General features: G+C 45.6%; 1 protein-coding gene and 1 long non-coding RNA gene across 7 annotated transcripts in view; one reads left to right on the forward strand and one right to left on the reverse strand.

Annotated features, from left to right (window-relative positions):
• Positions 1 to 12,211: 12,211 nt before the first annotated feature.
• Positions 12,212 to 16,950, reverse strand: LOC107156417. 2 transcript variants are annotated; one of them, XR_001505359.2, is made up of 3 exons: positions 16,414 to 16,950; positions 15,079 to 15,178; positions 12,212 to 13,252 (listed from the first exon to the last, which is right to left on the reverse strand). It is a non-coding gene; the product is annotated as an uncharacterized LOC107156417 (long non-coding RNA). The 2 variants fall into 2 exon arrangements; XR_007341380.1 differs by lacking the exon at positions 16,414 to 16,950 and adding an exon at positions 15,293 to 15,759.
• Kdm2b (lysine demethylase 2B) overlaps positions 15,792 to 25,559 on the forward strand; it is a 122,609-nt gene continuing 112,841 nt past the window's right edge. For 2 of the 5 annotated variants that reach the window (XM_015502472.1, XM_015502473.2), the window contains exons 1-4: positions 15,792 to 15,940; positions 16,986 to 17,130; positions 20,057 to 20,135; positions 21,489 to 21,535. In XM_015502472.1, the coding sequence (XP_015357958.1) occupies positions 15,908 to 15,940; positions 16,986 to 17,130; positions 20,057 to 20,135; positions 21,489 to 21,535 (304 nt within the window). In that variant the 5' untranslated portion in view covers positions 15,792 to 15,907. Of the gene's footprint in view, positions 15,941 to 16,282; positions 16,331 to 16,985; positions 17,131 to 20,056; positions 20,136 to 21,488; positions 21,536 to 25,559 lie in introns of those variants that run through there. The other 3 variants (XM_048785572.1, XM_048785571.1, XM_048785573.1) reach the window with 3 other exon arrangements.

Below are 25,559 nucleotides of genomic sequence, written 5' to 3' on the forward strand. Positions count from 1 at the left end.
CCCTGTTGCTATGTCTTCATGTTGGAAGTGGTCTAGTTAGTCCTCCCTCACCCAGACTATTTTATTTTGTTTTTGGTACCAGGAATTGAACTCAGGGGCCCTTGACCACTGAGCCACATCCCCAGCCCTTTTTTGTATTTTATTTAGAGACAGGGTCTTACTGAATTGCTTAGTGCTTTGACATTGCTGAGGCTGGGTTTGAAGTCTGGATCCTCCTGCCTCAGCCTTCCAAGCCCCTAGATTATAGGCATGCACCACCATGCCCAGCTACCCAGCCTCTTTATAAAGGCACCAACCCCCTTCATGAGGACAAAATCCTCATGATTTAATCACTTCCTAAATGTCCAAATATTATCACATTGGATATTGTATTCTGACATAGGATTTTGGTCTAATATCACATTCACACTGTAATGGTATGTATGGTTTAAAAAATAATAATTAATTGTGATCACCAACAGCTTAAGAGAACATTGCCAGTTTCATAGCAGTGTTTTTCACAACAGCTGCAAAGGTGGAAATAGCCCAAATTCCTCAATGGATGGATGAAAAAATAACTTGGGGTCCATCTTTACAATGGAATATTTAGCCTCAAAAAGGAAATCCTGACACATGCTACCATATGGATAAACCCTGAAGACATGCTAAGTGAGATAAGCCAGACAGGAAGGACAAATATGATTTCAGTTATGTGAAATCCCTAGAGCTTTGTAGAGACAGAAAGTAGAATTGTGGGAACCTGGGACTGGGGAGGAGGAATCTTGGACAGTCAAATGTTTAATGTGGACAGAATTTCTGTTTGGAAAGATGAAAAAGTTTTATTTATTTACTGGTGTGTGCTGGGGATTGAACCCAGGGCCTTGTGCATGTGAGGCAAGTACTCTACCAACTGAGCTATATCTCTAGCCCCCTAAGATGAAAAAGTTCTGCAGATTGATGTGAAGGTTGTAGGACAATGCAAATATACTTAATCCCACCAAAAAGCACATTTAAAAATGGTTAAAATAGGGCTGGGGATGTGGCTTAAGTGGTAGCGCGCTCGCCTGGCATGCGTGCGGGTGCGGCCCGGGTTCGATCCTGATCCTCAGCACCACATACAAAGATGTTGTGTCCGCCGAAAACTAAAAAATAAATATTAAAATTCTCTCTCTCCCTCTTGAAACTTGCAAAACAATGAACCCAAATAAACCTTTAAAAAATGGTTAAAATAGTAAATTTGTTAAATATATTTTGTCACACACACAAACAACAGTGGTCCCTTTAGTAGCACAAATACTAAAATTGGAATGACACAAACAAGAGAGCAGGGCCCTTGAGAAAGGACTATGGGCAAATTTGTGGAGCATTCCTTATTAAGCCACCCCTTCCAAAGCCCCTTGCCCCTGGGAACCCAATCTTTAACACTGAGCTACACCCCCAGCACCACTGTAGCAGTACCAGCATCTTTCTTTGAAATTGTCCATGGCCCCACCCTAGTCTCCTCTTGCTAACCCCTGGAAACAGCTGCCATGCTGAGTTTTGTTATTTACCTCTTATTGATTGTCCCCTTGTTTTTGTTTGGTGCTGCAGATGCAACCCAGGAGCTTGTGCATGCTAAGTATGTGCTCTAATACAGGGCCACACCCCTAGCACTTGCTTTTTCATAGTTTATTTTGTCCATTTGCTTGTTCTTTTTAAATTTTGTTCATTTATTTCTTTTTTGTGGTGCCAGGGATGAAACACAAGCGTCCCACCACCCAGCTTCACCACAGCCCTGTTTTCCTTTTTTTATTTAAATGTTTATTTCTTAGTTATAGGTGGACACAATATCTTTATTTTATTTTCATGTGGTGCTGAGGATCGAACCCAGTGCCTCATGCATGCTAGGTGAGCACTCTACGTCTAAGCTACAAGCCCAGCCTCTATTGTCTTCCTTTTTCAAAAATGTACTTATTTGGGGGTGGTAGGGATTGAATCCAAACCCTCATACTAAGCCGGTGCTTTACCTCTGAGCTATACCCACTCAGCCGTATTTCTTTTTCTTTTTCTTTTCTTTTATTTATTTTACTTGTTGATGGATATTTATTTATTTATAGTTGTAGATGAGCATAATATCTTTATTTTTATTTATTTATTTTCATGTGGTGCTGAGAATCAAACCCAGGGCCCTACGCATGCAAGGCAAGCGTTCCACCACTGAGCTACAACCCCAGCCCTTTATTTATTTACTTATTTAAATATTTATTTTTTTTTTGTTTTAGGTGGACACAATATCTTTATTTTTATGTGGTGCTGAGGATCAAACCCAGTACCCTGCACATGCCAGGCCAGCTTGCTACCACTCGAGCCACATCCTCAGCCCTTTATTTATTCTTTTAATATTTATTTTTAAGTTATAATTAGACACAATACCTTTATTTTATTCATTTATTTTATGTGGTGCTGAGGATTAGACCTAGGGCCTTGCACATGCTAGGCGAGCTCTCTGCCACTGAGCCACAACCTCAGCCCAAGCCCTATTTCTTATTTGGTAAAATTGTGTGTATTCCAGTGTGTGCAATGTACATATATATTGTGTACTGATTACTCTGGTCTCATGGATGAACACATCTATCACCCCCAATAGTTACCATTTTACACTGGGCTGTTTTTGAACTGCTACGAAACTGGCAATGTTCTCTTAAGCTGTTGGTGATCACAATGAATTATTATTTTTTAAACCATACATACCATTACAGTGTGAATGTGATATTAGACCAAAATCCTATGTCAGAATACAATATCCAATGTGATAATATTTGGACATTTAGGAAGTGATTAAATCATGAGGATTTTGTCCTCATGAAGGGGGTTGGTGCCTTTATAAAGAGGCTGGGTAGCTGGGCATGGTGGTGCATGCCTATAATCTAGGGGCTTGGAAGGCTGAGGCAGGAGGATCCAGACTTCAAACCCAGCCTCAGCAATGTCAAAGCACTAAGCAATTCAGTAAGACCCTGTCTCTAAATAAAATACAAAAAAGGGCTGGGGATGTGGCTCAGTGGTCAAGGGCCCCTGAGTTCAATTCCTGGTACCAAAAACAAAATAAAATAGTCTGGGTGAGGGAGGACTAACTAGACCACTTCCAACATGAAGACATAGCAACAGGGTGCCATCTGAGTCAACACCAAAGACCCAAGCTGATGATGCATTCATCCTGGACATCCTAGCCCCCAGAACTGAGAGAGAGAAATTTCTGTCATGTATAATTCAGTTCCAAATGGACTTCTGCAACCTGACCTCCCCACCACCCCATTATTAGGGATTGAACCCAGAGGTGCTTAACCACTAAACTACAATGCCTGCACTTTTTATTTATATTTTTTGTGGTGCTGGGGATTGAACCCAGAGCCTTGTGCATGCAAGACAAGCACTCTACCTGAGCTATATCCCCAGATGTATTTTTTTTTGAGACAGGGTCTCACTAATTTGCTGAGGCTGGCTTTGAACTATCACTCCTCCTACCTCAGCCTCCAGAGATGCACCACCTTGCCCAGCTGCAACTTGACTTTTTGTTCAAGATTTTTGGTCAAGTCACCCATGTGGATGCCTTCGCACCAGTTGCAGTTTCTGCTCATACCTCCCCTTCTTCAGGTGAGCTCTCCTGGCCACTTGTTCCAGGACCCTGGGAAGGTGACCAGTTCTATGGACTTTGGCCAACCTGCCACAGTCAGTGTTAAATGCCTCTTAACTATGGCTGGGGCTCCTCTGCTGGCTGAAGTGTGAAGTGCTAAGGGGCCTAGCAGATTTACCCAGTGGATCCTGAAGTAGGAGGCAGTTCACACATCATGGAGTAAACCTTTGACCAGGAACCAATGGATAAATTCTCCCCCTTTTCCTCCTTAGGTGCCACCATAGGTATGGCCTGTCCTCAGTACCTTCCTGTTGCTTTACTCTCCTTCCCTGGCACTGCACTCCGGACACTTTTGATTGGGACTATTTTCTGAGGAGGATTCCATGCTTAAGAAATACTCTACAATTTGTGCACTCTGCTGTTTACGAGCATTTAAGCTGGTTCTTTTTTTTTTTTTTTTTTTTTACACAATGCCTTTATTTTATTTATTTTTATGTGTTTCCTGAGGATCGAACCTAGTGCCTGGTTCATGTTTTTGATATTTGCAAAGGATGCTACTAGGACCAGCCTCCTTGTCCATTTTTCCCAGTGACTTGCGTCTCCTCTAGAGTGTTCTTAGCAGTCTAACTGCTAGATCCTAGGTGACACGCATCTTCAGCTTTACTGGATATGGCCCAGGTAGTTCCCAAAGTGCCTACTTGTTTTTCTAGTCTCACTCTTGACCCCTCCCTCAGCTCACTGTACTCTGGTTACATGGGCAACCAATCACAAGGCCTCTGCATTTGTTATTTGTCTCTGCTAAGGGCATTTTCCCAGCAGCAGTCTAGCTAAACTCTTCTCTTCCCTCTTAGCCAGGTCTCCTTGAACAGTTTTCCCTAACTTCCCCGCCAGCTGCAGACCACATAACCTCCTCTTATATTATGGACCTCAAAGTACCATATATTGCCGGGGATGGTAGTACATACCTGTAATCCCAGACCTTTGGGAAGCTGAGGCAGAATTGCAAGTTTGAGACTAGCCTGGGTAACTTAGCAAGGCCCTGTCTCAAAATAAAAAATAAAAAGGGATGGGGAATAGTTCAGTGGTAAAGCGCCCCTGGGTTCAATCACCAGTGCCAAAAAAAAAAAGGAAAAGAAAAAGTATCAAAAAAGTATCACCTACTACTTCTGCTGGGGATGTAGCTCAGTGGTACAGAACTCACCTAGCATACAGGAGGTCTTGGGTTTGATACCTAGTACCATGCCCCCCCAAAATCCATGTATATTACTCCGTTGTGATACTTAGCAGTTGCAATGTTCCATCTATCTGTGCAACTGTTGGAACAATGTCTCTCTTCTCCACCAAATTGTATTCCCTAAAAGCAGTGGCTTCTATGTTTGCTTCAGCTCACTGCTCAGTCTGCAGCACCCAACACTGTGCCTGGCATGCATAGTGGGCAAGACACGAGTCTACTAGCTGTTCTGTTCACTCTTCCTTGAATTCATTATGTAACTTTTCCAGCATTTTGTGGGTATTTATTTACTTTTTGATGCATTATATGTAATAGTGGGATTCATTATGCCCATATTTGAACATACACAGAACGATCTGTCAAATATTCCAGGATTTTTTTTTTTTTTTTTGTACCAGGGATTGAACTCAGGGACACTCAACCACTGAGCTACATCCCCAGCCCTATTCTGTATTTTATTAAAGACAGGGTCTCACTGAGTCGCTTAGCGCCTCACCATTGCCGAAACTGGCTTTGAACTCGGGATTATACTGTCTCAGCCTCCCAAGCTACTGGGATTACAGGCCTGTGCCACTGTGCCCGGCTCCTCCCAGCATGTTTTAATATTACTTAGTATCTACTGGGGCCAAGATGTTCTCTCTCTTGTGGGCTTACAGATTCACATCAATAAACTGAGCTTGCTAGAGCATAGCATATTTAAGTGCTTAGCAACTGTTTAACTCAGAGGTCCCCTCTAGACTATTACTATAATAACAATGGTGTGTTTGTTGAGCACTTATTATATGCCAGGAACCCTGCTAAATGCTTTACATTTGCCCTCTCACACATTCTCATATCCTACCTAGGAAGTTCTTTTGTTACCTCCATTTCACAGGTAAGAAAACTAAGCCTCAAGAAGGTGAGGTCTGTCATTCCAGGCTGCACAGAGGAAGTAAATGGTACAGACAGGCCTTCTCAGCCAGAGCTCCTGATTTGTACCGCTTATCATCATGCTACATTTCTTCTGTCCCAATTATACTAATTTCAGTTAATCCAGAGACTAAAGATCCTAAAGGTTATTGTTGTTGTTATTATTTATTTATTTATTTATTTGCAATACTGGGGATTGAACTCAGGGCTCCTCACATGTGAGGTAAGTGCTCTACCACTGAGCTGCACCCCCAGCCCTATGTTTTGGACACAGGGTCTTGATAAGTTGCCCACGTTGACCTCACACTTGTAATCCTCCTGTCTCAGCCTCCTGAATAGCTAGAACTAAAGGCATGTGCCACTGCGCCTAGTGATACTGAGTTCTTTATTAAAAAAAAAATATATAGTTTTAGTTATAAGTGAACACAATATCTTTATTTTTATGTGGTGCTGAGGATTGAACCCAGTGCCTCACGTGTGCTAGACGAGTGCTCTGCCACTGAGCTACAACCCCAGCCCCTGATACTGAGTTCTTAATCATAATATTGTCATAGATAATCAACGATGTCTATCATTACTGGGCACTTATCAATTCTATTCATTTTATTCCAAGAATATTTACTGACAACCTATAATGTTCCAAGCTCTGGTTTGGGGGCTGGGAATTGGAGATACACAAAACAATAAAGTTCCTGCTTTGTGGAGTTGACATCCTAGTAGAAAAAGAATTTAAAAAAGTAAAATACATAAATGACTGATGGCGATGGGCACAGTGTGCACACCTGTAATCCCAGCTCTTTGGGAGTGAGGCAGGAAGATTGCAGGTTTGAGGCCAGCCTGGGCAATTTAGGGAGAACTTGTCCCAAAATAAAAAAGTCAGAAAAAAAAATTAGGGCTGGAGATGTAGGCCAGTAGTACAATCCCCAGGACCAAAAAAACAAAAGAGAATATGACCACTGCTTCAGGGAAAAGGAGGGCAGGAAAAGGAACCAAGGTGCATGACAACTACAGTTTCCAGAGTCGAATTCTCCCTGCAGCAAGGCCCCCAGTCTGCCCTAGCTGGCCCTGCTTCTTGCTCCTTTAGCCCTCTGTCTCTAGCCCTCAGGCCACAGGTAGGGAGACCCCAGGGGTCCAGTGATTAATTCCAGGCCTGGCCCTAAGGATGCCTTTGCCATATGGCAATAGTGTGGCCTCTCCTCTCCCACTTAGTACTTGTAGGTTGGGGGTCCTGGTGGAGGATGCAGGGTGCAAGTGTACAGGTTTCAACTGGAGGTGAGGATAGTTGGTCCTCTGCCTCCAGGTGACCTTGTAGCTCAATGTCTGCCCAACTGATCTCATGATCCATGGAGGCAGTGTGTGGAACATCCTGGGCTGTGGAGCTAGATAGGTGTATAGCATCATTCCTCTTCCCTACTCTACACACTAACATTAGTCTTTTGTACTTCAAGAGTGCCTCCAAGAACATTTGTATCTTCTTCAAAGAGGTACACTTTAAGGTTTAGTTGAAAAGAAATACAGTTTGGCATTAGAGGAATTTACTCATTCATTCAATAATTTTTTTTTTTTTAATAGTTTCAGGAGGCAGGTCCTAAGGGCTGAAGACAGTAATAAGATGGAGGAGGTCAATATTCTCAGGGACTTTGCCTTTTAACGACAGATGTTAGGTGGTGAACACAGGTTCCTTCCCAGAGAGAAGTTTACTGTGAGGAGAATCTGCAAGAACTTGCCAGCTCTCCATTTATTTGCAGGAGGTGGTGTCAGAGATTTCTTGGGGCTAGAGAGAAGAGCCAGGGTCCTCGTTCAAGACATTTCATCCTCACCGGGGAGGGGAAGCCCTTATTTCTGCCAGGAAGAGGTGCTGCCAGGTGAAGAGGAGGGGTTTCCTACTAAGGCTGCTCTGTGTATGAATCAAGGTCACACTTCATGTAGAACTGGCTAATTAACGTCATTGAGAGAAGGGTTAAAGAGCCACTGACATCATCTGCAAAGGGCATTATAATATGGTTAAGCCATGAAAAAGAAAATCTTCAACACTGTGACTTTTAGATTTGTGCAAGGGTGAGCAGTTTGGTGGAGGAGCTATCCCGCGGGGTGCTGGGCCACCATTCAACAAGGGTTTTTAGAGTAAGTACACAGTGATGCTATGTGAGGTAGAAGATGCAAAGAAAGGGAAGGTGGAGTCCCTGCCCTCCCAGAGATCCCTGTTTAGTGAGAACACAGACGAGAATATACGTCTGTATATACGATCAGCTTTCCCTATATGCAGGTTCAGCATCTGAGGATGGAATTTTTTTTTTTTTTAGTGGTTCTGGGGATGGAACCCAGGACCCCCCACACCCTCCATCACTGTCCTTTATCCCCATCCCTAGAAAACATCACAAAAATCTCCATCTGGGGCTGGAGTTGTGGTTCAGTGGTAGAGTGCCTGCCTAGCACATGTGAGGCACTGGGTTCCATCCCCAGTGCTACATTAAAATAAATAAATAAATAAGCAGCAAAATAAAGGTATTGTATCCATCTACAACTAAAAATAGTTATTAAAAAAAAAAACTTCATCTGGAGACTTCTGCAGTTTTCTTTCCTTTCCCTACTCTCCCCCTTTGTCATTATTCCCTAAACAATGCAAGTGTTAACAACTATTTACATAGTGTTTAGTTATTAAGTATTCAAGATGATTTAAAGGCTAGGAGAGGATGGGATGATGTGGGTAGGTTATGTTAACGATGTGCCATTTTATTTATTTTTAAGGGGTACCAGAGATTGAACTCAGGGGGCACTCACTCAGCCACTGAGCCACATCCCAGCCCTTTTTTATATTTTATTTAGAGACAGAGTCTCACTGTGTTGCTTAGCGCCTCACTGTTGATGATCCTCCTGTCTCAGCCTAGCCGCTGGGATCACAGGTGTGCTCCACAGAGCCTGGCTCTATGCTATGCCATTTTATAAAACAGATATGAGCATCCTTGGGTTTGGGAATCCGCAGGGGTCCTGGAATTGCCTCCCCCTCACCCCCCAGGATATCTAGCAAAGCCAGTAATGTGATCAGTGTTAGGAGGGGGAAGGAAAAGAGGCTCTATCTAAGCAGATTCCAGGAGAAGCCATTGGTTTGGAGGGTAGGACAGAGTGGGGGACAGGATTAGCATGTGCAAAGGCCTAAGGCGGAAAAAGGAGCACATTTAATCCAAATCCATAGCACAGCATGGTCAGGTTTGGAAGGAGCCCTGCTGGGGAATCAGGGCTCTGCCATCCCTCTCAGGCAGTCTTCCCCCTCAGCCTTCAACTTGGGGACAGCTAACCTGTTAGGGGAAGCTCCTTGTCAGGGTCATGGAAGCCAGGTGGTCCTCTTCATGTGAATGAAGACAATCCCCAAGCCATTGCATTATCACCACCCTGATTTCACAGACAGGAAACTGAGACTCAGTTTAAGCATTTTTGTTCAAAGTCTGGTAGCTCACTGTTGGGGAATTTAGAATGTTTTCTTTATGCAAATGCTTTTGTTTTAGCAATGCCTCTTACACGGGGGTAATGTACTCAAAGCTTTTTTTAACAGAACCGTCTAAACCTGAGGCATGATTAGTTCTGCTGGACTCCTGGTTCCATCGGTTCATCCTGCAGCACTCAGGGAGCCCAGGAAAGGGCAGTAATTAAAGCCAAAAGGTCCAATGGCCTCTCAAAATTCCCCATGTCTGTTCCGGTTCTCTCTTTGGGGCACCTCCAGATATTATCTTCTGCCAGATAGAGAGTTTGCTTCTCAGAAGTCTCAAGATGTGGGCGGTTAAAAAAATCAGCAGCATCAACAACGACCAAAACCCCTGAAGCAGCTCCAACACAAAGGGCTTGAATTTTGAACAAAGGGCAGGGTGAGACCCGAAAGTAGATGCTGACACATCCTCTCTCCAGCTGTGAGCTGGGGGTCTGAGGGCTGCTGCAAAGGTCATCTGTCTCTACATCTTTGGGCAGGAAATGCAATTCAATCCTCTCAGTGACTGATCACTTTGCAAGATTAATGGAATCGTCTCCAACCTAGGTCTCTGTTCTGACAGCACAAAAGGTGCATCAAACTTCTCTCCTCCCCTCTCCTCCCACTCGGCAAGGTCAGCTCATTTCCCCATTTTAAAAGTTCAAAACTTTTTTTTCTCCAGAAAATTTGTCCCTGAGTATTTCTTTGCTAGGTAAAGTCTGCCTTCTGAGGTTAGATCCAAACTTGGCACTTGAGGATCTGAGGACTCTTCTAGACTTTTCTTCTGTCCCTGCTTCATCTTTGAAATTAAAATGAATGCAGAGGGCAAGCTCCACCTTGAAAGGGTTAACTGCCAGCCCTCTGGTCCATCTCTCAGGGATTGTCAGCCAATGACAGTTGAGCACGATGAAGTAATGCCTGGATTTTTATTTCTATTGGCTCACACACTTGTTCATCAATCCAAAGATGTAAGTTTATAAAAGAATCTTTGAACTTTTATGACTCGTTTCCTGGCATTAACCCTTTAATTAACTCACCTGTTATTTCCAAGGTTCTTTCCAATCCTCACATAGGAAGAGAGAGAATATGAAATGCTGAATTTTAAATAGAAAATCAAGCTTCCCAAAATAGTTAAGGCCTGAAGATTGGTCTCTGTATATAATTTGTTTTTTTTTTCTTTTCTTTTTTCTTTTTTTTTTTTAGTTGTAGATGGACACAGTACCTTTATTTATTTTTATGCGGTGCTGAGGATGGAACCCAGTGCCTCACACATGCTAGGCAAGTGCTCTACCACTAAACCACAATCCCAGCCCCTAATTTGTTCTTTCTTACTTTTCCACTTTAATACAAAAGGAACAAATTAAAAAGAAAAGAAAAAAAAAATAGAAAGCAACCAACCCAACAACAAACAAACAAAAAAGTTCTTTGAGAACAGTCACTTTAACAGAAATGTCACCATCTGTTGTCTCCCCAGGATAAAGTTAATAAAAGTCTTATAAAATGGGACAAAACTCTTTTAAGATTTGGTAATGCTTTTTATTTTCTACATCTTTCTTTTTCCTTTTTATTGAGATGCTGGGATTGAACCCAGGGCCTTATGCATTCTAGGCAAGTGCTTTACCTCTAAGCTATTCCTAGAATTCATTTTTGAGTAGGCAACACTAAAAAACAAAAATATGAAATTCAAAAGGCACTATAACATGTAAAATGAAATTAACTCAGGCAGGTGTGATGGCGCACCCTATAATTTGAGGGAGCCAAGGCAGAAGAATTGAAAATTCCAAGCCTGGGTAATTTAGCTAGACCTTCAGCAACTGAGAGACCCTGTCTCAAAATTAAAAATAAAGGGGGGGGCGTGCTGGGGTTGTGGCTCAGTGGTGGAGTGCTTGCCTAGAACATGTGAGGCACTGGATTTGATCCTTACCACCACATAAAAATGAATAAATAAAGGTACTGTGTCTATCTACAACTAAAATAAATAAAATAAAAGGGACTGGGTCGGGGTTTAGCTCAGTGGCAGAATGCCCTTGGGGGATTCATTGCCCCATTAAACTGCCCCCCACAAAGAAAAAAAAAAAGAAGTAGTGAAAGGGCTGGGCAAGGTGGCATACACCTGCATCTCAGGATGCTGACGCAGAAGATCTTAAGTTCCAGATCAGCCTCGGCAACTTATCCAAACCCTGTCTCAAAGATTAAAAAAAAAAAAATGAAAATGGAGGTAGTTCAGTGGTGGGGTGCCCCTGGCTTCAATCCCCAGTACTGGTGAAAAAAATAACACTTGAATTTGTATGGTTCAAAATCAGGCAACAGCCATATATACATGTGGTAAAATCTGACATTCTACTAAAGAATAGTTCCTTTTAATTTTTCTCCAGTTCTACCAGCACCCCGCAACCTTTTTTGGTCTTTCCAAAGGAAATTCTACACATATAATAGTTATCTTGCTGATTATTATTATTATTGTTATTTTAGTGATGGGAATAGAGCCCTGGGCACACTAGGTATGTGCTCTACTACTGAGCTACATTCCAAGCCCTACCTTCTTTTTTTCTTTTTTGAGATGGAGTCTCACTAAGTTATAGAGGCTGGCCTAGAATGTGTGATCCCCCTGCCTCAGCCTCTGAGCAGCTGGGATTATAGGTATGAGTCACCAGGCCTGGTCTGTCCCTGGAATGTATGTCTGGAAGTGGCTACCCAGGTCTTAGGATTCCTGCTTCATCACCAATTATTTGTCCTTGAAAGATTTGGGCAGGTGGGCCAGTCTAATATCCACTTGTATCTTCAGGCTCCCATACAGTACCATGTTCCTGGCAGGCTCTCAGAGTAAGTGGTTTAAAGGCTAACATTATAGGCACTCACATTGTACCAGATGTCCTCTTCCAGGGGTTACTGATATTAGTAACTTCTTTCCCGTATGGACCTTTCACTCATTCCACAAATGTTTCCCGGAAGCCAAATCAGACCTTGATGTGTATATATAGCTTAGTAAGCACATTAAGACAAATGTTGGAAAACACTCTGGGGCAGTTTTAATTTTTTAATTAAAAATTGGACTGCAGGTGTAGATCAATGGTGGAGCAGCGATCAGCATGCCTGAGGCCCTGGGTTCAACCCTCAGAACATGCACACATCACATACACATGCACAATTTAAAATTCAATTCCTTGACAGGTGCAGCGGTACAAGCAAATAATCCCAGTGACTAGGGAGGCTGGCCTCAGCAACTTAGTGAGACTCCATCGCAAAATAAAAATGAAAAAGGGTTGGGGATGTAGCTTAGTGATAAAGTGCTCCTTTGTTAAATTCCCAGTACCAAAAATAAATAAATATTTTAATTCTTTAAGCCCAGTATCCATATTTCAGGGGCTCAATAGCAAGATGTGGCTAGAGAAAACAATTGCAAATGTACAATATTTCCATTATCTGGTTGTATGGCACAGCCCTGCAAGGGGCTTACAGAGTGGTCAGTCCTTGGGCCCTGGATTCCTACAAGGTCTGGGTTCCAATCCTGTTACGGTTATTTCACAGCTGTAAAATTTGGCCAAGTAATTGACAATTCTTTGAGCCTCAGCTATAGAAGTAAGGAATTATACCATTGCTCCTCCTTAAGAGGAGCAAGGGGGCTGGGATGTGGCTCAAGCAGTAGCGCGCTTGCCTGGCATGCGTGCGGCCCGGGTTCGATCCTCAGCACCACATACAAAGATGTTGTGTCCGCCGATAACTGAAAAATAAAATATTAAAATTCTTTCTCTCTCTCTCTCCCTCTCTCTTTAAAAAAAAGAAAAAAAAAAAAAAGAGTTTTGGCAAGCATTCAAAGAGATAGCAAATGTGAGGGACTTTGCTTGAAGGCATATTAAATTCTCAAAAGTCAGGAGCTTCAGTGTCTTAATAGCCCCAAATCCTGGATTCTGATTTCTGAGGGCTCCATCCAGAGTCAGCCTCTTCCTTGGGAAGTTGTTAGTCCTTCTCCAGCCCCTGCCTGGAGTATGCCTGGAAGTTTAGCTGTTTCTTCTTTTGTCTTTCCTGTCTTCTCAGTCTTTGGGCACAGAGCTGCACCATCAACCTTTGAGGATGGAAGAAATGAATGAATGGGGATAATAGGCAGGATTTGACTACTGTTGCTAGAACACTCCCGGAGAGTCCAGGAAAGTCATTATTATTTAATTTCCAATGCAATTGGCCTGGTGTTTTCCTACAAAAAAAGTTCATCTTTTAAATAAGCACCTTCAGCTTCTGTGCCCTCCCTCACCTACTCTCAGCTCCTCAGGGACAATCAGCCAAGCTGGAGCTCAAGGGTCTTGGCCCTTCCCCCTTTGGCCCAAAATAACCTCCTCCCCCACTTTCAGCAAATGCTTGGAATTCTTTCAACAGGAGGACAAAGCCTTTCATCTGCCAATTACTGATAAAGAGAAAATGCAAATATGCTGGGGAAGGTGATCCATCAAGGGCCCAACATTTATGGAGTGACCACTTAGGGCCCAGCAGCAGGATAGGCATTCTGGGGGAGTCAAAGGGGAACAAGCCCCTGGCTGGCCCATTCTTCTCTGGGGTTTTCGGTTTCCTCGAGGTTTGTAAAGGGAGGGGATTAAATTAGGTGACTAGTCAACCCCTTCCTGCTCTGACAGGCCAGGAACTCCCCATAGAGGTGATATATAGGCTTAACTGTTTTCACACTAAGGTGGCTGCCCCCCGATCATTTTCCTAGTGCCAGCTTTTGGGGGGACACCAGGAAGCCACATGAGGAGAGAGGAATCCCAGGGAAAAAAGGTGAAGGACGAAGATCCTGCATCCTACTTGCCAATTTTGTTTTATTTCACTTAATTCACTTCTCACCACCCTCCAGCCCAGAAGCCCTCCTTTGAGTGTTTTGGTTTTGTTTTTTCATTATGTGGGAGCAGTGACCCTGGTTAATATCGGAAAAGGCATGTGATAGACAAGCCAGGTTCCAATTGGAACCCCAATAGCCCACAGGAAAACTGTATGATCTTGGGTAAAAGTGGCTTTGCCTTCCTGAGTCCCAGTTTCATCATTTGCAAAATAGGGAATTTCGAGATGGTTTCCCTGAAAGGGTTCTCTCTTTCTCAAGACAGAAGCAAATAAAATAGTCCCACTTCTTGATAGAGGGCTAAAGAGCCCGCCACATACAAAGGGCTGTCGATTGGATGTAGCAGAACCAACATAGGCCATTTCAGTTTGGAGACAAAAGTTTGGTGTTTGCTAGCTTCATACCTACTTTAAAAGATTTTTACAGCTAGTGAACACAGAGTAAAACAAACTTTAAAGATTAGTCTTTGGGGTCACATGAAAAAAACAAAACAAAACAAAAACTACAAGAATGAAATGACAGTGAATTAAGGTGAGTGAGGGACGCATTTCTTCCCCAGGTCTAATGGCCTGTTACATGGGAATGACTGAAGGCTGAGTAGTCATCCAGTTTCATAATTTCTCTGAGCCTCAGTTTCCCAATTTGCAAAATGACCTGCTTCAACTAGCCCACAGGATTAGGGGCAGAAATAAAATAGCACGTGGACACCAGCTGTGAGCACCTACTATGTCCCTTATTGTAGTCCAGGTGCCATGTCATCTTATCAGGAGATTTAACCCCTAAGACCAGGCCTTGCAGGACACAAGAGTTGGTCTGGAGTAAAGCGTTTCTCCGTGTTCATGATGAATTACAGGACAACTCTGGAGGTTGTCACAAGCATTGGGAAGGGGGACATGGGAGAACTCCCGGACCTAATGACATTCTATATATGCTTAGAGGGTGGCCACATCTCCGCTAAAGTCATATAGAATCAGTCCAGGTGCGCTTAAGGTTTTCGTATCCCATCCCAAGAGCCACACGCCTTTCCACAACTCTTCTCCTGTCAACAACCAACCAGGGCTTACCTTTCGCTTGCTTGCGAGCTGCGTTAGGAGACGCTAGATCCGATTCTCTGAGTATTTCCTTCCAGAGCATCAATTTCCTCCACTGGGCGGGCGCAAGGACCTTTAAAAAAAAAAAAAAAAGAAGTCCAACTTCTCTTTCAGGGATCGTAGGCTAGTGAAGAACTCCACGGAGGCGAGCAGAATGAATGAATGAAAGGCAACGTCTTCCGGTCACCTGCGGTCTGAAAAGGCTCGGATCTGGCTGTATTTCCTGTACCTGTGTGTGTGTGTTCTTATCTTTCAGTCCGAGAGTTTAAAAGTATTGAGTCCATGCAGATATGGAGCTGTACTAATTTTATTTCTGAGCCCATCAAATGCGTCCTCCATTTGGCGGGTTCGCAAATGGGGGTCTAAACAGGGTTGCCCCTCCTCCCCAAAAAGACATGCAGTTACATAGCAAAAAAAAAATATATATATATATATATATATATATATCTCCCCCAAATGCTTTGAATTTGGGTCGCCAACGCAAGTTGTGGTGTAGGGTGGATGAAGGAAAAGGAAGAAGGGCAGCCGTGGGCAGTGGGGGCAGGGACTGAGGTGGGGGGTCGTTTTGGGGGTGCCAGGGCCCGGGGGCTTTCACGCCAGCATGCTCGGCTTGCATTTCCGCGCCTCCCGCTGAGGCCAGCCGTGCAAATCTGCACCTCCCTCCCCACCCCCTCCTCCTTCCCTCCCTNGCTTTATTTATTTATTTTTTGGTTTGTTTTCTTTGGTCTTCCCTCCTTCCCCCCTCCGCCAAAATGCAGGGGGCAGGAGTGTTGACAATTAATTGGTGAACTCTCCTAAAAAAATGGAGGCAGAGAAAGACTCTGGAAGAAGATTGGTGTGTAGCTTTTTTTTTTTTCCAAATCTGTATCTGGTATATGATAGCTCTATTTTTTTTTCGGTTGTTTCTTGCTGCCTTTTCTTTCCTTTTCTGTATTTTACAAGAGGACCGGAAAAAAATAATAAATTGCATGCAAAAGGAAGCAAGCAGCTTACTCCTCCAGTCCCTTGTGAGGCTCAGAGTCTCAGACACTTAAGTGGGGAGATGGTAGCTTGGAAAGGCGTAGGGGGTGGTAAGCGGGCTGGGGGTTCGCCCGGAATCTGGGGGGCTGCAGCGCCGGGCGCTGGGCGGTGGAGGGAGGAGGTAGGGGGATGCGGGGAGTGGTGAGGGAGTCTCCTTAGGAAGTGAGTGTGCGCGCGCGCTCGTGGGGAGATGAGGCAGCTGCTGGTGCGTTTTGGGGTCTCCGATGGGAGCTTTGTGGCGGGCCGTTTGCCTCTCCCCCTCCCAAGCCCCTCACCTCCTCCCCTCACCTCCTCTTCTCGTACTGGCGGGCGATCGGCGGGGGCGGCTGGGGTCTCAGCCCTTCCATTTCAGCTTCCCCGGTAGCTCGGGAGCGGCTCCAGCCTTAGAAACGCCGCCGGCCCGGGTTCCGGCTTCCCGGCTCTGCCTCCACGGCGGCCGGGGCGGCTGTTACCGCCGAGCCCGGAGCTGCAGCGGCTCCTCCCGGGGCCTACATCTGCCCCGCCAGCTCGTGTCCGGAGCCCCCTTTGCGGGTTACATAACCAGGCTCCCGGCTGAGTGGGCAAAGCTCAACACATCACGGGGATGGGGGACGTGGGAGAGCCCCTAGATACCCTTTCCATGGCTTCCAAAGATGCAGGAGAGTGCTTCGTCGTGTAGGGCGCAGTAGGACCCTGGGGGTGTGGGCCCCTCTCCTTTTCCTGCTTTTCAGCATCTTTGGCATTTGCGCAAAGTTGCTCAGATTGCAATGGTGGGGTACAGGGGGCGTGCACTCCTGCACCTGTTCGTGTTGGCCCGGGGTAAGAGGCGACCCCCCAGTTCCTACAATAATATCGCGGGCTCTCTGGTTGGATCCTCGCAGCGCCCGATTGATCGCCAGAGATACGACGAGAACGAAGACTTGTCGGACGTGGAGGAGATTGTCAGCGTCCGCGGATTCAGCCTGGAAGAGAAGCTGCGCAGCCAGCTGTACCAGGGGGACTTCGTGCACGCCATGGAGGGCAAAGGTGAGGCGCCCCCTCCCCGGGCTGTCCTCCGCACCGCGGGCCGCGCGCACGTGGGGAGGGAGCTGCCGGTGGCTGGGTTCGTATTTCGCGCCCGCGTCCCCCATTCCAGGGGATCCGGTGACGAAACGAGGCCGAGCACTGGGGGTGGGGTGGGGTGGGGTGGCGAGGGAGGAGGGCAGGCGGGAAGGGGGCCGGACGCAGGCCTAGGCCTGGCTTCTGCCCACCACCAGCACCACGGTGGACAGAACCAGAGGGCTGATGGACTGAGGGACATGGGAACAGACAGTCGGACCGAAGGAGGGCGTGAGCGCCGCGTCCTCCACCTCCTCAGCCGGTTGTGCTCTTGCGCTGCCCAAGGTGCAATCGCCTGACTGGAGGAGCCTCATTCTGGGGTCCTCCTGAGACATCGGGGTGAGGCCCCCCAGACTCGAAGCCTCCTAAACCACTGTTTTCTCGGGCTCTGTTAGTTAGGAGCTGGTGATGGAACGGCTTGAGTTATTGGGGTTACACCTCCTCAGGCTTGGGGTCTCTGGAGTGCATCTCGCATCCCGTTATAGGCCTGGGGAGGTGCGCTCAGGGTTGTTGGTCTGAATTGCCACCTAAGCTTGAGGCCTGCAGCGTTGACAGTTTGAAGCTGGAGTGGGGGATATGGGTGACTTCCCCTCAGGCTTAAGGCTGAGAGATTCCTGTTCCCTGGTAAAGTCTTGGGGCACTTCTAGGGGAAATAGGGTCTCTTCCCATGCCTGAGGCTTGTCTGTCTCCTGTGAACCCTCCCCAGTTGGAGCAGAAGTTGGGGAAGCTCAGGGTGCCAGAGTACAGCCTAGCCTGAGATCTAGCAAGGCCTGCCTTTCTCCCTGACCTTCCTAGTAAGAGTGTCTCAGGGTGTCCTCCAGACAGATTTGGGGTGTTGCTTCTGCTTGGGTCTGAGGCTTTTGGAGCCATGACCCACCCAACCCTGCAGCCTGGATTTCCACAGGGCCTGTGGGGTGAGGGTTTTGGAGATGCCCTTTCTCACCCCAGGCCTTCCTGGGGTATGGTGTTCATTTTTTTTTTTTTTTCTTCTCCTCTCAGCTGTTTGGGTGTCCTTTCAGTTACTCAGTTTCTATTTTGTATTTCCCCACCTTCTTGGAAACCCTTCCCTCTCCAGGAGCTGACAGCCAGAAGGTGCTTCCCTGTGGGTTCTGGATGAGTGGCTAGGCCTTGAGTTGGCCTGGAGGAGAGATCTTTCTGGCTTTGCATTTTTGAATTTTCTCTTTTGTGCTTGTTGCCCCCCTGGGCTCTGGTGGTGTTGGGGAGAAATGTGGGGAGGGAAGAAGATATTTTTTCTAGCCTGTTTGGTCCTAGAGCAGGGTGCCAGTCCTAACTGCATGTAAATTTTCTGCACATAAATGGGATTTTAATTTCTCTCCTTTCTTCCCCCCATTTTATAGAGTCATTTGGCAGAGTCTATGAGAAAACAGTATGTAAACTTTTCCTAGTCATTTGTCAGGAATCCTCAGCCTAGGATTTCAGCACTTTTTCTCAGGCTCATTTGAGGAAGTTGAAGCTGGGGGTGGGGTAGTGCAGGGCTTTGGGTGTGTTGGCAGGGAAGGTTACCAGCCAGGGGCTCTAAATGGCATCCTTAAATTTGCTGTCCTGGATCCTTTCAAAGGACCGGGCCTTAGGGTTTCACTAGTTAATTCAGATCTGGTCCCAAAACTTGAGGGAGGAGCTGAGAAACAGAAGGAGCCCTTCGCCTGGATTCAAAAATAGAAGCTTCTTAAACTTCCCTTCCTTTAAATCCTTAGGAATCCCCATTCACTATGAGCCCCTGGGGATCTGAGCCACTGAGGTCAGGGCTTTCCCTGCCATGGTTTTGTTCTCTTTTCTGAGCCAGTAGCTTTGGCCTCCTCCCCCAAGGCCCTAGTGAACTGTTCGCCAGGGGCCGCAGCCTTCAGTGACTCTTCTCTCACTTCAGACCAGTCAGAGAGGCCTTGTAGCCTTGTGGGATACTTTAGTCACCTGAGGACTTGGGGGACGTGATTTGGACTTTGGGGGGGTTTGATATCAGCTCCCCTCACCTCCATATTTAGGGCTGTGTTTGGGTCAGATTCATTGATTTTTGGGGAGAATTGAGGAAGGAAAGAAATTAATCAAAGGCCCCCTTCATTCTCCAGGGCTTTGGATAAAGATTTGGGGGTCTCTACCAGACAAATCCCAGTTAGGAAATTACCCAGTGGATTTTTCTTGGGCCTTGCTGTGCCTGCTCTGTGCAGCCTACCTGGAGAGCATCCTTCTTGGTGATCCAGTGGAAGCAAGCGGTGTGATGGCTCCGACAGAATTTCACTATGAAGACAACAAAGCTGTGCCCAGTTCCCTAGTTATTTTGGCACCAAATACACAGTTTCCAGGGAAACCGGCTTCCCCCCCTCCCCTTCAGGATGCAGGATATTACAATAAGATTTTCACTGATGCTCAGCTACAATGAGAGCCCTCCTCCCAGCCTCCTCTCTGGGGCTTCAGATCCTCCCAGGTGGCATTCTTCAGTTCTGCAGTCCCTTTACTCTCTGAGCTCAGCCAGGGATGCGTTTTCCTGTCTGTCCCCCTTTCTCAGCACTAGCTGGGTCTCTTTCAGTGTGGGACTCTTTATAAGTCTCCTCCCCAACCCTGGCTAGCCTTGGGCTGTTCATTGACAAGTTCGGACCCGTGGGGCATGCAGAGAATGACTGAGTAGGCAAAGGAGCGATCGCTGGCATGGCTTCTCTCGGACTAGGCCCTGCCATTTCCCTGTCATTTTCCAGGGAGCTTCTGCCACTGAGGTCAGGCCTCCCTCTAGCACCCCCTCACTCCCTTCCTTTGCCATTTTTTCTTCCCCTCACCAATGGCTCGTGGTTCATTTGCTCCTGAATAACTTAACCAACTTGTTTTAATTCAAATATCCAAACAGATTTCAACTATGAGTACGTACAGAGAGAAGCTCTCAGGGTTCCCCTGATATTTCGAGAAAAGGACGGACTAGGAATTAAGTAAGTTGCTGACACTAATTGCCTCTCCCCTGTCTTCCTCCCTAACTCAATTTCTAGCTTGGGTGGATTTCTTCTACCTTCTTCCTGCCGCTCATCACCAAGGGAACTTTTTTTTCATGATCTGGGAATAGCGGCTCCTTGTTCAAGCCCTGACCGAGGGGAAAGCTCTCTAAAGATTGGTCTTTTTTAGGAATTTGGGCAGAGAGGACTTAGGGTACTTGAACAGTGATGACTTCTGCCCTGATCCATCTGGCTTCACATTGCAACCTCTTACCAAGAATCGTACCTGTCCTGCTCCTCAACTCTGAACCAAGAAACTGGCAGACCCTGAGCTATGTTAGCTAGTGTATGGGAAATGGCTCCCTTCCATGGAGGGTATATTTCCCTGGGCACCAGCGTTTCCCCTTTCTTTGCCTGCCACTGTGTCTGGTTTATATTCTGGCTGAGATCTACCAGAGCTCCAGGTGGGGGAGAGATCAGAGCCAGGCTGGAAGAACAGGTTTCTGCCCCTTGGGCAGGGACAGAGGAGGAGGCTCAGGGTGTCATCCTAGGCCATCTCCTTTCCAGCCTCTGAAGCTGGACTTGCTCACCAGTCATGCTCCTAGGAGTGGAAAGTAAACCTTCAGCATCTCTGTTAGTTAATAGTTCCCATAATCATTGTAGCAGGGTTATCAAATTCCTGGAAATGGTCTAATGTCTGTCTTCTTTTCCCTCTGAACTTAAAGAGGTTCTTTCCACTTTCCATACAACTGTGGAGAGTATTTTTTTTAGAGGGAGAAAGAGACACAGAGAGGGCTGTCCCTAGAAAGAAAGCCGGTGTTTGGCCCTTGACACCACACTTGAGTCTTTCCCGCAGAAGTGAGGGTGGGGTGGTAGGTAGATGTCCCATTCTCTGCTGAGGTTCAGAGTTTTTTTGTTGTTGTTATGTTTTTGTTTTTTGATACTAGGGATTGAATCTAGGGGTGCTTAGCCACTGAGCAAAATTACTATCCCTTTTTTACTTTGAGGCAGAGTCTCACTAAGTGGTTTAAGGTCTCGCTAATTTGTTGAGCCTTGCTTTGAACTGTGATCTTCCTGCCTCAGCCTCCTAAGTCACTGGAATTATAGGCAGGCACAGTACCGGCTGAGATTTAGGTGTGATGTACCTCTAGGGGTGGGGAAGGGGCACCATGGTTCTGGGTGACCCTCCCTTGAGGTACTACCTGATCCACTGCCCTCTATCCAGGTTATCTCATTTTGGATTCCAAACAGAGAGCAAGGACCCCACTTGGAAAAATGGCTTCACCCTGGGCAGGGTAGAGTCTGGCTCTGTTGTTTCTGGCTTCTCACCAGTGTCTGTGCTTCTTTTTCTAGGATGCCTGATCCTGATTTCACAGTCCGAGATGTCAAACTCCTAGTGGGTAAGTTGCTGGCTGTGTGTGTGATTCAGAGATGCTGAGGAACAGGAACAGGAGAAGGGGGAAAAGGGAGAGGCTTTCACTATCACCTGCCCATTTAGACTTTTAACTGCCTCTAAAAAGAAAGTCCCCTTGGGAAGGGGCAGGGGCAGGTGTGAGCTGCAACCGTCTCATTGTGGAGAACAGGTCAGACTGCAAAGTCCTGAGAAGGCCTGGATCAGAGTGTGTTTGCCATTACATGCTTTTATGAGGCTGATTTGGACCCTAGCCTCCAGCTTGGGTGTCAGCAGTGCAATCTTAGATCTCTGCTGTGTGTTTGTTTGTGAGTTGCTGGGTAAACACTGGGCGTTTTGTGACCCCTAAAGACTTTCAGGCTTTCTGGGGGAGGGATTAGTCCTCCTGCTTCTTCAGGGTTCTAGACAAGCCTTGGGTGGGGCTTGGCACTCTGTGCTCAGCAAATGCCTGTTAACTCCCTGGGCACCTGCAGAGTGTGGCTGAGGACTTGGTTGGTGCTCTGAACTCTGGATTGGGCAGCAGGTGGCATTTCAGATCTTTTTTTTTTTTTTTTTTTTTAATATTTATTTTTTTTTAGTTTTCGGCGAACACAACATCTTTGTTTTTTTTTTTTTGTATGTGGTGCTGAGGATCGAACCCGGGCCGCACGCATGCCAGGCGAGCGCGCTACCGCTTGAGCCACATCCCCACCCTGCATTTCAGATCTTAAAGGAAGTCTTCCATTAAATCCATTATTTCCAGAAAATCTTTTCTTGCCGACATGGTGGTCTTGAATATGACAGATATGGTTCCTGCCCTTTTGGTTATAGCAACCAGCAATAAAGAAGTAAACTACATATATTTTCTAATAGTGATCAGAACTGTTGCCACCCTTAATGTGGGGCATTATTTTAGGCAGGGTGGTCAGGGCGGTCCTCTCAGTGTCTGGGGAGGGCATTTGAACAAGACCTGATTGGCAAGAATCAGCCATGGGAAAGAACATTCTAAAGCACTTTTTTTTTTTTTTCCCTGCAGGGGTGGGGGAGTCAGGTCTAGTCATCAAACCCAGGGCCTCCTGAATGCTAGGCAAGCACTCTACCACTGAGCCACATCCCCAGGTCTTTTCTTTTTTTGGTAGTTCTGGGGATTTATCCCAGGGTCTCCCACTTGGTAGGCAAGCGCTCTACCACCAGCTCCCTGAAAGAACATTCTAACACATTATAGGTTGAGAGATGAGCAAGTGCAAATGCTAAGAGGTGAGGATAAGCTCGGTGTGTGGAGGACCTGAATGAGTGAGGGGGCAAGCAATGGAAGAGGTGGTGGAAGTTGCAGGGCTAAGTCATTAGGTCCTTGTAGGCCCCGGCAGGGAATTTGAATTTGACTCTTGGTGTGATGGGAAGCCCCTAGGGAGATTAAAAGTAGGGCACAGGGGGTACCATGTGATTTGAATAACAATGGCTTAACCCTAAATTCTCACACTATGAAATTCACCATTTAGCCATCTCCAAGGGTACATTTCACTTTAGTATATTCACAATATTGTACAAACATCACCACTATTTCCAAACCACTTTCATCATCTTAAAAATAAACCCTGCACCTCCCAGTTCGCTTCTCCCTCCATCCCTTGGTGGCTCCTAATCTCATGATTTTTTTTGTATGGATTTGCCTTGACATTGATTTTTTTGCAGAGCTGGGGATGGAACCCAGGACTGCTGTCTGCTAAGCTATATCCCTAACCCTTTTTATTTTTTCATTTTGAGATAGTCTTGCTAAGTTGCCCAGACTGGCCTAGAACTTGTGCTCCTCCTGCCTCAGCCTCCAGAGTGACTGGGATTATGGGCTGGAATCAAATAATGCAGACCTTTTGTGACTGGGTGCTTTCACTCAACATGTATGCAAGGCTCATGCATGTGGCAGCATGAATCAGTGCTTCATTCCTTTTTTTGGTAGTAGGGATGGAACCCAGAACCTTTTGCATCCTATGCATGCATTCTTAACTTATCTAACACATTTGGGGTTGTATCCCCAACCCTTTTTTTTTTTTTAATATTTTATTTTATATTTATGTGGTGCTGAGGATCAAACCCAGTGCCTCATGCATGCTAGGCAAGCATGCTACTACTGAGATACAATCCCAGCCTGCATCCCCAACCCTTAATGGCTGAATGATATTCCATTGTATGGATTGACCATGTTTTGTTTATTCATTCATGCATTAATACACATTTTGGTTGTTTCCATTTTTGGCAGTTATGAATAATGCAAGGAATATTCACATACAAGGTTTTGTATAAACATACATTTTCATTTCTCTTGATTCTCTGTAGTACTGAGGAGTGGAATTGCTGAGTCATGTGGTGGTTTAGTCCATTTTCTGTTGCTATAACAGAATACCTGAGACTGGATAATTTACAAAGAAGAGAGGTTTATTTTGATTCATGGTTCTGGAGGCTGGGAAGTTCAAGAGCATGATGTTGGCATCTGCTTGGCTTCTGGTGAGAGCATCATAGCGTTTAACCTCTATCATGGTAACTAATCCAGTGCCATGAGGAAAGCATTAATCTAACCATGAGGACTTCGTTCCTATGACCCAAACACTTTCCACTAGTTTCCACCTCCCAATACTGCTGCATCGGAGAACTTCTGCAGGACATATAAACCACAGCATACGGTGACGGTGTTAAACTTCTGAGGAACTATTAGCCTGGCTTCCTGCAGCAGCTACGCCATTGTACACTCTCATAAGCTATGTATGAGGGTTCTCATTTCTTCTTATCCTCACCAACACTTATTATTTTCTGCTTCTCCCCCACCCCAAAGTACTGGGGATTTAATCTAGGGATGCTCTACCACTGGGCTATATCCCCAGTCCCTTTTAAAAAAATTTTTTTTGAGCTGGGTGCAGTAGTATATGCCTATAATCTCAACAGCTCCAGAGGCTAGAGGGTCGAAAATTCAACCTCAGCAATTAGCAAGTCCCTCAGCAACTTAGTGAAGATCCTCCTCAAAGTAAAAAATAAAAAGGGTTGGGGATGTGGCTCAGTGGTTAAGCATCCCTGGGTTTAATAAGTAATAAGTAAAATAATAAATTTTTGAGACAAGTATCTTGCTAAGTTGCTGAGACTGCCCTCAAGCTTGAAATCCTCCTGCCTCAGTCTCCCAAGTCACTGGGATTACAGGTGTGTGCCACTGTGCCTGGCAATTTTTATTTTTTTTAAAGCTGGATTACTAAATATGTTAAAGAAGTGAATATCAGAGCTGAAGGGGAAAAACTATTCCATCAAGGGCAGAAGATGGGACAGTGCACCTTTTAAATCAACTCTATGCACAGGAACTTGGCCTGGTGCTTCCAACTCAGCCGAGCCTTTGTTATTTGACAACCTTGCTTTGAAGTTACCTTTGCTACTTAACTGAGTGATTTGGGGCAAGGTAACTTGACTAGGTCTCAATTTCTTCATCTGATAATGAAGCTAATTATCAGAGTGTGTCTTGAAGAAGGATTATAAGAAAATGAATGAATGAATGCATAGCTTTATGCCAGATGAGGCCCTATTTTTATTTATTATAATGTCTATTTGGGGCTGGGGATGTGGCTCAAGCGGTATCGCGCGCTCACCTGGCATGCGTGCGGCCCGGGTTCGATCCTCAGCACCACATACCACATACAAACAAAGATGTTGTGTCCGCCGAAAAACTAAAAAAATAAATAAATAAATAAATATTAAAAAAAAATAATAATGTCTATGAGCAAATACGAAAGCCAAGTTCTCAAACCTGGGGTTGAAGCAACATGACAACCTTAATAAATGCAGCTTGCTTCCCCCTTCCTGCCCCTATTCCCCATATTGGGGATTGAATCCAGGATTGCTCTTGCACTGATCAACCTCCCCAGCCCTTTTTTATTTTGAAACAGGGTCTTGTTAAATTGCCCAGACTAGCCTTGAACTTGTGAACCTTCGGCCTCCCTTGTCATTGGGATTGCAGGTGTGCACCGCTGCTTTCTTTCTTTCTTTTTTTTTTTTTTTTTTTT

Source organism: Marmota marmota, unplaced genomic scaffold, assembly GCF_001458135.2.
Source record: "Marmota marmota marmota unplaced genomic scaffold, marMar, whole genome shotgun sequence".
NCBI classification, from domain to species: domain Eukaryota; kingdom Metazoa; phylum Chordata; class Mammalia; order Rodentia; family Sciuridae; genus Marmota; species Marmota marmota.